The sequence below is a fragment of the Tupaia chinensis genome, unplaced genomic scaffold, assembly GCF_000334495.1.
Source record: "Tupaia chinensis unplaced genomic scaffold, TupChi_1.0 Scaffold000311_2, whole genome shotgun sequence".
Lineage (NCBI taxonomy): Eukaryota > Metazoa > Chordata > Mammalia > Scandentia > Tupaiidae > Tupaia > Tupaia belangeri.
Genome location: NW_006159803.1, coordinates 8,397,189 through 8,413,420, shown reverse-complemented (window position 1 = coordinate 8,413,420; position 16,232 = coordinate 8,397,189). Strand labels below are relative to the sequence as shown.

The window sequence follows — 16,232 nt, the reverse complement described above, 5'->3', positions numbered from 1 at the left end:
TTTCCTTTAGGATTAGGGATGGGAAAAAAATGCTCTAGTGTGAGTTGGATTTGAATATAAATTCTATACACGAAGAATAAAGTTTGATGGATATTTTAAATCTGGCTAGTGTTATTTTTTAGAGCTAATTTTTCTTTCTCCCACATTTCTGCTCCTGACATAGCGTTGGTTTACAAAGCTACCTCCAGTGTTGACCTTTGAGCTCTCAAGATTTGAGTTCAATCAGTCCCTTGGGCAGCCAGAGAAAATTCACAATAAGCTGGAATTCCCTCAGATTATTTATATGGACAGGTGAGCGTCTGGTTGGTTGTCTTCCTGGTGTATTGCAGCAGTGAAAATGAGCATGTACTAGGGACAGTGCTCAGAGATCACCTTGATCTTTTCTCCTCCACTTTCCCCTCCCTTCAGGATTTTGGGCATGCATGCACGTGTGCCTGGCATGTTTTTCCAAGCCACTGGGTCTGAGTCTTGAACTGTGTGGTCAGACATGTGGAATCTAGTCACCTTAACCACTAGGCCATGGTGGTTTTTTTTTGTTTTTGTTTTTTTTTTTATGCTAAAGTGTGCATGTGTAGGAGACATAAAAAGAGAGTGAAAGGTGATGGCGTTTGGGGAACAATAGGGTGTAAGAGGGAGAAAGTGCCCCCTCACAGGACCTGGTCACACAGCAATTCTCTTTTCTCCAGTCCTCCGTCCCGATAGGATCCCAAACACGTGTGCACACCTAGGGTGAAGCTAACAGGGCTGGGACTTGAACTCTGTTCAGCCATGTGGAATCTGGCTTCCTCTGTGTAGGGCTTACCTGTTGCACCACAGGGCCTGCCCTCTGCATGCCTTTTATTTCGTTTACTTACCTATTGCATGGCCGTGCCTTCAGGAACACACTGTGTAGAAGTGGTCGGAGTGGGCCATCTTGCCTCTTTCCTGGTCTTAAGGGGACTTTCACTATGAAGTATGGTGTCGGGTGAGCAGTTTTCATAGGTGTCCTTTATCTGATAAAGGAAGTTTCCTTGTACCCATAGTTTGCTGAGACTTTGTGTCATTAATGTTTCTAAATATAATTTGTGTTTGTGGGATTGTCATTTGCATAGGTATATGTACAGGAGCAAGGAGCTCATTCGAAATAAGAGAGAGTGCATTCGAAAGTTGAAGGAGGAGATAAAAGTTCTGCAGGAAAAACTGGAAAGGTGAGTTGTAGACACCTTTGTGCTTAGAAATGTAAAGAGTGGAATATTAATAGAAGAGTAGAATATTAAAATCAGATAATTTGTTTATAATTAAAATTGATTCAGAGTTTAAGTTTTGTTTTTTTTTTTTAAGAATTATTTATTTTAATTTTACCAGAGAGGGACAGTGAGAGAGAAGAGAAAGTGAGAAAGCAAGCTACCAAGTCTGGGACTTGACCCACGGTCAGCCATGTGGGAGTCTTAACACCTTAATTACCACACCACCTGCTAGCCTCTCCATTTCTCTTTTAAATTAGTGATGCCGAAGTGCTATTGCCATCTACTCTCTAACATATGACTTTGGACTTTATTTCCCACTAGTATTTTCATTTATAATGTCCTTTTTGATACAGAAGGTGATTATTTTTCTTTGGCTTTCCATACTAGTCCCTTTCTTTGACTTTACTGAGAGAAGAAAAATGTCAAGTGACTATTTCTTTGTAAAAGGTATCCAAGAGGGAACTGCCATCTTTAAGTAATTCACCAACATGATGAACACAAAGGGGAAGAGGAGAGGCACCTGAGAACTGTTCTCTAGGCCTTTCAGAAAACACGAAGTTGTTCCTTTGGCAACATCTATGGGAATCCACAAGAAAGGTGATATTGTACACATCAAGGGAATGGGTACTGTTCAAAAAGGAATGCCCCGGAAATGTTACCATGGCATAACTGGAAGAGTCTACAGTGTTACCCAGCATGCTGATGGCATTGTTGTGAACAAAGAAGTTAAGGGCAAGATTCTTGCCTAGAGAATTAATGCTTGTATTGAGCATATTAAACATTCTAAGAGCAGAGGTAGCTTCCTAAAACATGTGAAGGAAAATGACCAGAAAAAGAAGGAAGCCAAAGAGAAAGGTACCCAGGTTCAACTGAAGCGCTAGTCTGTTCCACTCAGAGAAGCACACATGCATGATGGGTGTTAAAAATTAATCTGCGTTCGGGACCAGCAGTTAGCGTAATGGCTGTGTCGCTGGACTCCCACGTATTTGACCACGGTTCGAGTCCTGGACCCGGTGGCTTAAACTCATGCCAGGCGCGTGTGCGTGCGTGCCCAAGATCCTGAGAGGAGAATGGAGGAGAAGGGATTACGGTGTGGCCATCCCCCCTGGGGGGTGATTTCCTGCTTTCTATCTCTCTGTCTCTGTCTGGCGAGCGCATGCGCCCTATTGCAAAAACCTCTCCAAAAAAAAAAAATTAATCTGCGGTCTATAAAAACGTTTTTCTTAATTGAGTAGAATCGTGTTCCCTTCCTAAAGCAAATTTTAATTGGGCTTTAATTCATTTGGTAATATCTTTATTTACATTTAGTATTTTTTTTAAATAATTATTTTGTTGAGCTTATTTTATTTATTAATTCATTTATTTTAATTTGACCAGAGAGGGACAGAGTGAGAGAGAGAGGAGAAGGGAGGGAGGGAGGGAGAGAGAGAGAAGGAAAGTGAGAGAGTAAGCCGTTAGGTCCAGGCCTCAAACCGCGGTCAGCCATGTGGGAGTCCAGGGCCCTTTACCATTACATCACCTGCTGGCTCCTCAAATTTAGTATTTTTTAGCTGAAAGCTGTTCAGTGGCTTATTATGCAACAAATTAAATTCAGTTGGTTAGGGAAAAAAATGGCATCCAAGAATTATGGGGCCATTTATACCAACCAGTTCAGGGCATTACTGTACCATTTAAACTCTGTGTACTTTAGTGAACCCTAGAATTCCTTAATCTGAATCTCTACTCAGTCTAATGTAATGTGCTAGCAGAATGTTAGATCTTACCAAAGTATTTGTTTGTTGTTTTGGTCACATACTTGAAGATGCTTATTTTCACTCATCCTAAAAAGATTGTCTGGCCCATACTATTGAATGAGCATAAATAATACAATACTTAAAACCCTGGGGACCAGCAGATGGCATAATGGTTATGTCGCTGGACTCCCACGTAGTCAACTGCGGTTCAAGTCCTGCACCTGGGGGCTTAAAACTCATGCTAAGCACTTGTGCATGTGTGCTCAATATCCCAAGGGGAAGATGAATGAGAAGGGATTGTGGCCTGGCCATCCCCCCTGGGGGGTGGTGAGTTCTCACTTTCTGTCTCTCTGGGTAGCGCATGTGCCCTATAGCAAAAATCTATTAAAAAGGAAAAAAAAAAAAAACTCTGAAGGAGAAAGCTGCTAATGCTTTTCTTAAACCCTCTTTATTTGTTAAAGAATTATTTTATTTAACTTTATTTATCTTATCTATTTATATATTTATTTTAATTTGACCAAAGAGGGACAGAGAGAGAGAGGGAGAGAGAGGCAAAGCAAGAAAGCAAGCCACCAGGTCCAGGACTCAAAATGCAGTTGGCCATGTGGGAGTCCAGCACCCTTAACCACCACGCTACTTGCTGGCCACTTAAACCCTCTTATTTATACTTTCCATTTCTAGCTTTTTTTTTTTCTCTATAGTAAAGTAGTTGGTGTAAAGAGCAGCAAAGAAAAACCCTTTGAGCAATAGTTCATTGGAGTTATTTTCAGAGTTGGGTACCAGTAGTAAATATATTTTCCTTTAAGAAAGAGTTAGTTTTTATGACTAGAACCTAAATATGACATGACATCCAGAGAAAGCGTAATTAGCATGACTTTAATTTCGAGCCCATTTGAGTGTTTTCAGCGGAATATAAAACTTTAGCTTGTTAGCAGTTTTTACTTTTATATTTAGAGAATTTTGACTGGTAGATTTTTTGGAGTAGCCTATTAAATATTGTGTAGTCTTCAGGAACATGGACCTTTCCAGGACCTTCCATACAGTAAACAGATCTGTTGTCAGCCTGTCTTAAATGTGAACCAGACTCTGGTGAAGTACCGCTGTCTTTGCCTCTAGGTATGTGAAGTATGGTTCAGGCCCAGCACGGTTCCCGCTCCCAGACATGTTGAAGTACGTCATTGAGTTTGCTAGCACCAAACCTGCCACAGAAAGCTGTCCTCAAAGCAGCCCATGCAGGACCTTACCACTTGCTTCAGTGCACTGCCCGGTTTCTGACCTGGCATCAAAGGAAAGGTAAGGAAACACATGTTTAAAATGATGCATATTAGTTTCCTGGGTTAATTTGGCACTGTGCGTCTTTCCACCTGATTAATACTCATCCATAAGAGCTCAAAGGGCCATGAGCTCTTTGTCTTAAAGGGATGATTTTTACCAGCTGTTACCTAGGTGGGAGTATTTATAATTCCAGCAGCCCCGGTCTTCTCTACATGGTGGTTGGGATTGTTCCAGAGGTTTATCAGGCTGTTTGTTTCAGAGTGTTTTTTGCCCAGCAAGCCTATTGTATTTTTTGAGCCAGTTAACTGCCATGAAGGGCTTTTTCCAGAGGAAACCCCAGCCCTGCTCTTCCAAAGCTGCTCATTCTCCCATTACCTATGAAATGTGCATGACCAAGGAATGACCAAGAAAAGACCAAGGAAAGAGCGAATGTTCATGAGCAGAAGATTACAATATAAACCAGAACTGGCTAGGAATTTAAGAGGACAGACTAGAGGAACTTGTCTAGTGAAGAAATAGAAGGCCGAGTCACCGAAGCCCTCTGATTATATTCCAACCCAGCCTCATTCAGAAGTCTTTATAGTCTGGAGTAGCTGCTAAGTCAGCGTGGATCACATTTGTAATGTGTGTTCCAGCAAATAAAGACAGCAGCATGCTCCCACACACCAAAAATGTAAGACCAGCATGTTAACAACCCCAGCCGTTCTCCCTGCCCCCTCAACACACACGCGTTAATATGAATTCATCTGTGTATGTAAAGGAGTGCTTATCTGGATAGAACACACCAAATGTTGTGAAGGGTTATCTCTAGGTAGTAGCGTGAGTCTGGGAATGGAGGGATGCTTCGAATGTTTATATTCTACTTTTTTTTTTTTTTTTTAAGAAAATAGAGTATTTTCAGGTATTTAGTGAAGTATAAGTGGTTTTAATTTTTAAAAAGGTGTTGGGCAAATTATTTAATCAAATAAATTAGTACTGCTTGATGTTACTAATAGATTTTAAAGTTACTGTGTGTGTGTGGGGGGGTGCGTTCTCTTCTGAGACCGAGCTGTCTGCTTTCTTGCACATAGTGAGTTTTTCCCGTATGTGTGGGACCTTAGGGAAAAGAGATCCCCTCCAGTGTTTTGTGCATGTGAGAAAGGCACAAATGGGGGTTTAAGAGTTTCTTTCACAAAAAAATGAAAAGCTATTTGCTGATGATAATGTATATAGTACTGTCTTTGTCTCGACTGATATGCATGCTATTCTGTCGGAAAAAGCAATGTGATACACCAAAGATATATGTGATTAAATGCAAATAAAATTTTTTTAAGATAAAAATTTTTAAAAAGATTTGAAAATTTTCTTTTAAGTCAAAGCTAAAGGAAATTTATGTTCTTCAGTTTCTATGAGAAACAGAAACCTAAGTACAGTTAGAAGCTCATTTCTTTTTCCTGCTTTTTGTCTGTTTGCAGTTTGACTTGTGTGACAGGAGGAGGCAAATGAACGTTTGCTTTACATACTTCATCCTCTGTTAGCTTACAGCACTGAGGTAAAGAAATTAATATTGACATTCAGCAGAGAAGGCAGGACATTATTTTCCTGAACCTAATCCCTTTTCCTTAGATATGTGGCTAAGGAGTGGTAATACTGGGATTTTCAGGCTTGACACAGCTCTCTGAACTCCCTCAGGGTGCCACCTGGTGAGGGTGCCTGTGAGCTGGATGTTCAGCTAATGCTTCACGTTTTGTTTGCTTTTTAGATTTTTTTGCCATAAGGCACATGTGCTCACTGGAGAGAGAGACAGAGACAGAGACAGTGAGAAGGAAAGTGAGAAATCACCCCAAGAGGGGATGGCCACGCTGTAGTCCCTTCTCCATTTCCTTCTAGGAATCAAAACACAGTCAGCCATGTGGGAGTCCAGCAACATAACCACTACACCATTTACTGGTCTCTTTATTTATTTATTTATTTTTGCCAAAGATCATGTCTGCTCTCTGGGGCTTAGGGGTGGGATTATAGAGAGAGAATGAGAAAGCATCTCCCAAGGGGGATGGTGACACCTCAATCCCTTCTCCTCCATTTCGAGAAGGCATTATATAATACTTAGTGATAGCATGAACCATTAACTCAGGCTGATTTAGGTTTAAATCCCTTTCTCATCACCTTCTAGCTGGGTTAAACTTGGGTAAGTTTAAGCTTTACATTCGTGATTGGTAAAATAGGGAATAGAGATAGTAATACATCTGCCTCATAAATAAGTTGTATTTAATGAGATGATGTGGACCAGCAGGTGGTGTGGTGGTTAAGGCATTGGATCCCACATGGCCAACTCTGTGGTTCAAGTCCTGGACCTGCTAGCTCGAAAGATATCCCAGGCATGTGTGTGTGCATGCCCATAAACCCAAGAGAAGGAAGGAGAGGAGATTGAGGTGTGGCCATCCCCTGAGCGGGGATTTCTCACTTTCCCTCTCTCTCTTTGTCTCTTTCTGGTGAGCACACACACCCTTTAACAAAAGCCTTTAAAAAGAAAAAAGAAAAGAAAAGAAAAAAATGAGATGACATATATAAAGAAAAGGTTTTGGCTCAATATCTTTGCAAAGTCAGTACTCAGTAATAGTTGTTCTTTTTCATTTAGCAGCTTGTTTTTTAAACCTTATTAATTTAGGCTAACATACCTTTTGGAAATGATCATATGAACGTGGTCTTTGTCTTCTTTCAGTACAAGTACGGAAAGCTCTCTGGATGCTGAAGGTACTTTTTCTTCTCCTGAAGATTCTCTATGCGAGTCTAAGATCATGAATAAGCCACCGACACCCTCCCGATCTGCTATGGAGATGCCTGCACACCCAGCTCCTCGAACCGTGTCGGATGAAGAGATGAACTTTGTTAAGACCTGCCTTCAGAGGTGGAGAAGTGAGATTGAACAAGATATCCAAGGTCAGCCCTTTTCAGACTGTCTCGCAGTTGCTCTTGGCCTTTCCTGTACGGCTGACTGGTGCCTTGGTGCTGCGCCTGCTCTGCGTGTGCTGCTGAGTTTGGGCGTGGTGACTTGGACTTCTTTTGCACTTGCAGTGACCTGTAAGCTTGGTCCACAGCCCCTAGACAGCTATAGGAAGAGCCCCCCCAGATTCTCTCCTCTGCACTCTGGGGGTTCCTAACACTGAAGACATGCGTGATGCCTTTGCTGGGATTTTCTGCATTGGTTGATTCCTCCTACAGAACTTTATCTGCACTCTGGCTTCAGTTGTTCCATACTTAATCTTTAGATTTCCAGTTTTTTATTTGTTTGTTTTAATGCCAGATGGTACATAAGCACAAAGCTCAGAGGGAGAAAAAGAGGGAGAGAGAAAGCATCGTCCCCAGTGAGACCTGATCGCGCCGGTCTCCTTTTCCTGGTTCATTCTTCCTGTCAGGATCCTGCGCATGTGTGCACGTGGACGTGGCATGCTTCTTAAGCTGCCGGAGCCAGGATTCAAACTAGTTTGGCCTGTGGGATGTGGCTCCCTCCACACAGCGGTGAACCACTGTGCCATGGGGCCGGCTCTGGACTTGACTGAAAGTGTTTTCTCCATGGAGCATGCTTTGTTGGAGCTGCCGAGGCCCAGGAAACCTGAGCAGTGTCCGGTGTGAGACGGCGTTTCCCGGCCTTCTGTTTGAGGGCCTTTGTCCTCACTGCCATTTCGCTCAGATGTTCCGTCTCCCCTTCTTTTCTCCTTTTATGGATGGAATAAAAAAAAATAAAAATAAAAATAAAAATAAAACTCTGGATTACTCCCGAGTTCTTATTCAGAGAAATTTAGCTCTAACTTTGTTCTGCGTTCTCATTTCATAACCTATCAACTGGGACAAAGATTTTATACCCAAGTGGCCCATTGAGGTCTTTTTCTAAATTTAGACAGTTTTCTCCTTAAGAAATTTTGGTGCCAATTATCAGATAATTTTTAAAAAATCTTTTTAATTTTTAAAAATCTTAATGTAATTATATTGAACTAAAGCCTTCATAAGCTAAAGTACTCATTACTCTAAATCCGAATACAGATTGGGCCAGCACTTGAACCTAGTAGCTCAGGGGGCCCTGTTGCACATGGCCAACTGCTGTTTGAATCCTAGCTCCAGTGAATTGAAAAACATGATAATGTGCCCCGAATGCTAACAAGACGGAGAAATTTAGAAGGGATTGCAGCATGACCACACCCTGTTGTGAGGGTGCTTTCTCCCTCCCTCTCTGTCTCTCTGCCTCTGGTGAGCAAAGCACCCTCTGGCACTCTGGCAACGAAAAATTTTAAAAAATCCTATATACAGGTTGACTATCCTTCATATGAAATACTTGGGACAGAAGTATTTTGGATTTTAGAATATTTGCATATACATAATGAGATATCTTGTGTATAAGATTATGTTGAAATCCAGAATTTATTTAGGTTTTATATATATGCCTTATACAACGTATAACCTGAAGGTAGCTTTATCTACCATTACAAAGCTGGAGGCACTACTGACCTGTGTACATGCCATTTTATTACCCTTTAGGTGGGAGTACTTGTTTTAGAAAATAGAAATGTGTACAGAACACTGTATTGTAGTTGAAGGGGTTAGGAGGGTCTTTTTCTTTGATAGTACAGAATAAACTGTGTCATGTGCCTGCGTGAGGTCATTTGGAGCATTTTGGGTTTGAGATTAAAGATGTTGGGAACAGCAGTTAGCGTAATGGCTACGTCGCTGGACTCCCATGTAGTAGACCGCGGTTCGCGTCCCGGACCCCGTGGCTTAAAACTCACGCCAGGTGCATGTGCATGTGTGCCCAAGATCCTGAGAGGAGAACGGAGGAGAAGGGATTGCGGCGTGGCCATCCCCCCTGGAGATGATTTCTCACTTTCTGTCTCTCTGTCTCTTTCTGGCGTGCGCACATGCCCTATAGCAAAAACCTCTTCAAAAAAAAAGGAGGTTAGGGATGTTCAACTTGTACTACTTTGCGGCTCATTAAGGGAAGTCGAAATCATTAGCACCCTGGGTACAGATAGGCGATATTCTTTGCTTAGGCGAAGCAGCCCATGTGACACGGAATGAGATGATTTTAACGAAGTGTTCTTTTTTCTTTTTAAACAGATTTAAAGAATTGTATTGCAAGCACGACCCAGACTATTGAGCAGATGTACTGTGACCCTCTCCTTCGTCAGGTAGGATGAGAGTTGATGGGCGGGTAGTCGAGGCATGATGGTAGATAGACAAGAAAATCTGATAGCTCCTTCGAAGCCAGTGGGCATTGCCCCAAGATCTAAGAATAAACTTAAGCTAGAAATTGATACTATTTTATTTTGTTTTAGGCTAAAAAGAACAATACATCTCTGACTAGTAATCACAACCTAATACTTGTTTTGATTCTGCCCTGTGATATTTTTTCATCTAGTAGAAAGGCTTACTGTCAAATACTAATAAAAATTTCTTACAAGGTTGAAGTAGTGCATTGGGGAAAACTGAACCATCCTTTCTAAAGCACGATGGTCCTTTGTTTAGCAGCATGCTTTCACGCTTCATTTCTGTGATAACTTTTTGTTTTGAAGATTTTCATCATAGGGCATGTGTGCTCACGGGAGAGAGACAGACAAAAACACAGTGAGTGAGAGGGAGAGGGAGAAATTACCCCCCAGCATGGATGGCCATGCTGCAGTTCCTTCTCCATTGTCCTCTCAGGATTTGGGGCACACAGGCACACGTGCCTGGAGTGTTTTTCAAGCTGCAAGGTCTGGGAGTCATACCTCAGAGTTGGCCCTGTGGGATCCAGCGCCTTATCCACCCTGCCACCTGCTGACTATATATCTGAAATAGTTTATCACTCCAAAAGAGAGTTACACAGAGTAAAAATTCTTATTATACACAAATATTTTTGTTTAAAATAACACCCCTGGATATGGAGAGAAGAAGAACCTCCAATTAGGGGCATGGCCTTGCGGTGTGAGTGGATACGGTTTGCCGAAGGACAGCCCTGTTCCTTGAATGGCATGGAGGCACAATTCCTTGCGAAAAAGCAGTTCAGCTTATAAAACCTTGAAGTTTCTCCATCTTCTGTTTTGTGCTGTTTTCAAGAACTATCACCACCGGTAAAAACATGTCAGTATACTGATTAAGTATGAGTGTGAGTGTAATTGATTTCACAACTTTTTTGTTTTCTTTTATCAGTGCTTACTTAGCACTTGAGCATTGCTCTATTTTCTCCATATTAAAAAAAATAATGTGCTCTTTAAATGTTGAAACAAAGAAGTATGTAGTTACAAGTTTCTTCATGGGCCAGCAGATGACATGATGGTTTAGGTGCTGGACTTCCACATAGCTGACTGAAGTTCAAGTCCCGGACCTGGCAGCTTGCTTTCTCTCTCTCTCTGATGAGCATACCTGCCCTGTAAAAAATTTAAAAAAAAATTTTTTTTAAAGCTTCTTCACCCCAGATAGGTGAACAGTCACTCCCAAAAAGAAACAAAAGGAGATGTGACTGATTTATAATAAAATACACCAACTTCAGTTTTGGTACCAAATAAAATAGACATAGAACAAAATAGCTGCTAAACTTGTTTTCAGGTGCCAAAGATGGTAAACATTCTTAACTCGAGTGGTCATGGTGACTGCATTTTTAGATAAACCAAGTTTTGAATTGAAACGATAACCAGATCTAGATTATCTCTGGTTTTGAATCTATACTCAATGGAAACTTAGAGTCGAAATTGTCTTCAGAGAGGTCATCTAGTTCAGCTACCCACTTCAGCAGATTCGGGCACTGAGACATAACAGAGAGAGTGCAAGGCTTCCTGTCACTTGTCTGGAATTAGCAGAGTATTTGGATATGAGCCCCGAATCAGATACATGTGTAGTCATTTTTTTCTAATAGTTGGAAAATGTGTTGACTTTTAATGATCTCTGTCAGATTATCGTGCTTAGCCTAACGGAGGAACTGTGCTTTCCTGCTGGCAGGTGCCTTATCGCCTGCATGCGGTTCTTGTTCACGAAGGACAGGCGAACGCGGGACACTACTGGGCCTACATCTATAACCAGCCCCGACAGATCTGGCTCAAGTACAATGACATCTCTGTGACTGAATCTTCCTGGGAAGAGCTTGAAAGAGATTCCTATGGAGGCCTGAGAAATGTTAGTGCTTACTGTCTGATGTATATTAATGACAAGCTGCCCCACTTCAATGCAGGTAAAAGTATCTTAACAGAACCTGGATACATGGGAAACTGTTCTGTCCAGGGAGGGAAACGGTCTTGTACTTCTTTTGAAAACATGTAAACTATACTTTTATGTAATAGTGCTTAAAAGTACAAGCAGTATAAAAGTGAGTAGAAAAGGACAAATGTTTGCTCCTCAGCCCCATTTTATTCCCCAGTTTGTTTGTTTCATGGCAGACAAATGGCGCCCCCAGAGGTCCTAATGGTGCAATCCACCCACAGCCTCAGCCAGCCCCATGTCATGGCTAGGCTGGTGCCTGGCGTGCTCAGGAGGGCTCAAGACTGGAATTGGAACCTTCCCAGAGTATTTTGCCCTACTGCTGTACCAGTGTTTGGCCCCTCCTTCCATGCTTAGCCGACAGTCCCACTCTTCTACAGGATGTCTTATATAGTCCTCAAGAAAAGTTCTATGCATATGCAAACTTTTTTTTATCCCTTCCTCCACTTTTTTCCCCTACATGGGGTATTTTTTTTATTCAATTCTTTACCTTTTTTATCAAGAGACAGTTTGCCATCTATGTTTTCATAAGCAGAATTTATTCTTTTTTCTTTGGTATTAAATTTGCTCATTTAAGAGAGAAGGAAAGTGAGAAAGCACCCTTCCCCCCATGGATGATGATCACTCCTCAGTCCTTTCTTTTCCACCTCTCCTCCTTTCAGGACTTTGGGTATGCACGCACATGCACCTGACTTGTTTTTCAAGCTAGAAAAAACTCTGTGAACTGCAGAATTGGCCATGTAGGATCCAGCTGCCTAATCACTATGTCACCAGCTGGCCCCCTCCTCATTCTTTTCAGTAGCTGCATCATAATTCTATTATATAGAAAAATACATAATTTATTTAATTGGCCTTCCATTTATAGTCCCCTCCCCTTTTGAATTGCCAGGGGGCACATGTACTCTCTAGAGGGAGGTGGGGAGAACCTGGCCGTGGTCGTGCCACGTCCCATCTTCTCCATTGCTTTCTGTCAGGATTTTGGGCATACACACACACCTGGTGCATCTTTTAAGGCATCCAGGGCAGAAACTGAGCCTTAGTCAGCCACATACCACAGGGCTGGCTCGTCTGTCCGTGGACAGTTATCTTATCTGACAGTTTGCTACAGGGCATGTGTGCTCACCTCAAGAGACAGAGACAGAGAGAAAGTGAGAAAGCACCCCAAGGAGGATGGCCACTCCACAGTCGTTCTCCATGCTCCTCCTCGGGCAGGCGTGCACACATGCTCGATGTGTTCTTCAAGCTGCCAGGTCCGGGACTCGAATCATGCATTTGGGAATGTGGATCCAGCCGCCTTAACCTCCACGCCACCTGCTGACCCAGTAAACTTCTAAATTGTCTGGTTTTTTTTTTTTTCTATTTCAATGATACCCAAAAATATGCATTTTTGCACTCTTAAGAAAGTAAGTTTTGAAAGTGGATGTGTCCAGTTTCTCTCTTCTCTTAATAGTGCTACCAATGTGACGAACAGTGGTAATTGCCATTGATGCTGGGATTTCACTCCCTAATGCGTGCTTTCAGATTTATTCCTCTCATAACTTACAACTCTGAAAGGGTAGACGTTCTTACTGTCCTCATTGTCTAGCTGGGTAGCGGACGCAGAGAGGTTCTACAGTCATCCAAAGTCACACTGTCTGTAAATGGCAGGCCCAGATTCAAATCTGGTTCTGATCCAGGTTCTGTGCTGTTTTACATTGTTCTCTTTCTCTTCTGTGAGAAAACTTACAACTAGCAATTAGCATGTAACATATTAAAAGGCTTTTATTTACCTTATTTTACTCTTTTTTAAAATTTTTTTTCTATAAGACACGTACTCTAGACAGAGAGAGAGAGAGAGAGAGGGTGAGAAATCACCTCCCAGAGGGATGGCCATGCCGCAATCCCTTCTCCAGTCTCCTCTCAGGATTTTGGGCATGCACGCACATATTCCTAGAGTGAAATTCAAGCCACCAGGTCTAAGACTCAAACCAGACAGGGGCCATATGACATCCAGCACCTTAACCTCCACGCTACCTGCTTGACCAAAGGCTTTTTCTTTTCTGCTTTTTGTTTTTTTGGAGAGGTTTTAGCTATAGGGCACGTGCGCTCGCCATACAGAGAGAGACAGAGAGGCAGAAAGCGAGAAATCACCCCCCCAGGGGGATGGCCATGCTGCAATCCCTTCTTCTCCATTCTCCTCTCAGGATCTTGGGCACGCACACACACGCGCCCGGTGTGAATTTAAACTACCGGGTCCAGGACTCGAACCGTGGTCGACTACGTGGGAGTCCAGCGACATAGTCATTAACGCTAACTGCTGATCCCAAGGCTTTTTCTTTTTTTAGCATTCAAACTTAGACTGTGTGTATAAGTAAGCAAACAAGTAGGGCATACAGTCCGGGTGGCACATTCTCTTCCTGATTGGTTAGTGTGGTCGGGAGACAGAGGATGTGGGACACTGATCTTCAAATCACATTGTTCAGAGTGTCAAGGGAGGAATAGTTGGTCCTGGGCTTCTTATGCATGTGACTGTCTGGCTGTTGTGGCACATAGGAGACTGGTTAATTGTACACGTGGTCCGTTTTTTATTATAGCAACAAACAAGTGGGAACTGCCCTTTGGTTAGTGAAGGTCTGGTTGACGGCAGCCAGTAAGTGGATGTGCTGCTCTCCCATGGGCTGTTTTGTTCATCTTGGTCACAGAAACGAAATTGAGCCAGCGTTATTCAGCTTTTAACCATTTCTTCATGTTGCTTTCTTCCTTTTTAAAATTTGCTTTAGAGGGTATGTGCTCGCCAAAGAGGCAGAAGGAAAGTGAGGAAGTGCTCCTGTGGGGGATGGTCACGCTAGATCCTATCTCCCCATTTTCCTTCTTTGGGATTTTGGGGAAGAACAAGCACGTGTCCAGTGTGTTCTTCAGGCTGCATGTCCAAGACCCAGACTGTGCAGTTGGCCAAGTGAGATCCAGCCGCCTCAGCCTCCGCATCACTGGCTGGCTCCTTACTGCTTTCTGATGGCACTTCATTGTGTGAAACTTGAGGCAGTATGCGTGTCTTCAAGTTCGTCTCTAACCTGCTGAAATAGATATTCTTATCCATAACAGGTGCAGTGGTTACATTTTTCCACTATTTAGCTTGAAACTTCTGTTGGATCTAATGGTTTTCTGAATTGTCAAAAAGGTTTGGTACATCCAGTGATTGACAGTAATCAACCACTACTCTGAATCCTTACTTTCATTCATTCATTCATTTAACAGATAAAGACTGTCTACATACTAATATCTAGGCGTTATTAATGGGCTGTGGGGAACCAGCAGTTAGCGTAATGGCTATGTCGCTGGACTCCCACGTAGTCGACCGCGGTTCACGTCCCGGACCCGGTGGCTTAAAACTCACGCCGGGCGGGTGTGCGTGCGTGCCCAAGATCCCGAGAGGAGAATGGAGGAGAAGGGATTGCGGTGTGACCATCCCCCCTGGGGGGTGATTTCTCGCTTTCTGTCTCTATGTCTCTCTCTGTCTGTCTGGCGAGCGCACGCGCCCTACAGTGAAAATCTCTCCAAAAAAAAAAAAAAATTAATGGGCTGTGATGGTCGGCTTTGTATTGTCCATAGTTCTAATGGATTATGTATGTATATATATTTTTAGTTAGGGGTTAGAAAAATGAGATGTCTGGCTTTCTTCCTTTCAGATAGGACCTTTGGTTCCTAGTGACATCTTGCTGGATGATACTCCATTTAACTCTGTTTCTCCTCAGAAGCCGCTCCGGATGAATCGGACCAGATGTTAGCAGAGGTGGACGCCCTCTCCGTTGAACTGAAGCATTATATTCAGGAAGATAACTGGCGGTTTGAGCAGGAAGTAGAGGAGTGGGAAGAAGAGCAGTCTTGCAAAATCCCTCAGATGGAATCATCTGCCAACTCCACACCACAGGATTCGTCTACACCACAAGGTACTTGAGAAGGGCCTTTATGCAGTGATCTGGTACCAGGCATGCTGCACTCCCCACCCAGCCGTGACCACGCCAACCGACTACTCAAGGCTGTGGTCTTCTCAGTGTATTTCATGTATAAATGGTATTGCACAACCTGGTGGGATAAATCGTGGCTTTAGAATATGGGGGGTTTTTTGTTGGTTTGTTTGTGTTTTTTTTGTTTGTTTTTGTTTTTGTTTTTGTTTTGAGTGTGTATTTTATTTTATTGAGCGAGAGAGAGGGTCTTACTATGCCACCGTCCTCCTTCCAGCCTGCCAGGCAGAGTCACTGTGTACTGGTGTGCATGCATGCCCGGGGAGGGTGGGGGGGTGTTGAGATTCTTACAGGATCTGAACCTGGGCCTCCCTTGTGGCTTCATTATTGGTCCCTGTGCCCCACCATGTTTGCTACTGTGGCTGGATCATAGAATGTGATTTTTTTTCTTCTCTCTTTTAGAAAAAAAATTTTTTCTTTCTTTATAGTAGAAGGTGCATGCACACACAGGGAAAGATGAGCCCTCCACAGGGCCTGCTCACGCTCCAGTCCTCCAGCCTGTAGGTCCTGAACATTTGCGTGCACACCTGGCACATTTCAGACTGACTGGGCTGTGGATTCGAGCTGCAGTCACCATGTAGGATCTATCTGCTGCTCTTGAGCAGCACGTTACCACTGTGCCAGGCAGCTGGCCTGCAATGTGATTTCCGATGTGCAGAGATAGTATCATGCAGGCTGCCTACCTGTGCTCTCGTCATGTGTGTAGTTTTGCTGATTTTCCAGGTTATAGGAAAAGCTGTAAAATAAGTAGACTTCATGAGAAAGTCTCCAATGGTGATCTTCCTACCTGATCATTT

The 16,232-nt window shown here is 42.9% G+C and overlaps 1 protein-coding gene across 1 annotated transcript in view; it reads left to right on the top strand.

Annotated features, from left to right (window-relative positions):
- The window catches only part of USP28 (ubiquitin specific peptidase 28), a gene marked incomplete at its 5' end in the record, with an annotated part of 42,580 nt that overhangs the window by 17,299 nt on the left and 9,049 nt on the right, over window positions 1–16,232 (top strand). The window contains 7 exon segments of the mRNA XM_027772888.1: window positions 164–291; window positions 1,092–1,187; window positions 4,076–4,252; window positions 6,936–7,153; window positions 9,323–9,393; window positions 11,180–11,408; window positions 15,166–15,360. Of these exon segments, the coding sequence (XP_027628689.1) occupies window positions 164–291; window positions 1,092–1,187; window positions 4,076–4,252; window positions 6,936–7,153; window positions 9,323–9,393; window positions 11,180–11,408; window positions 15,166–15,360 (1,114 nt within the window).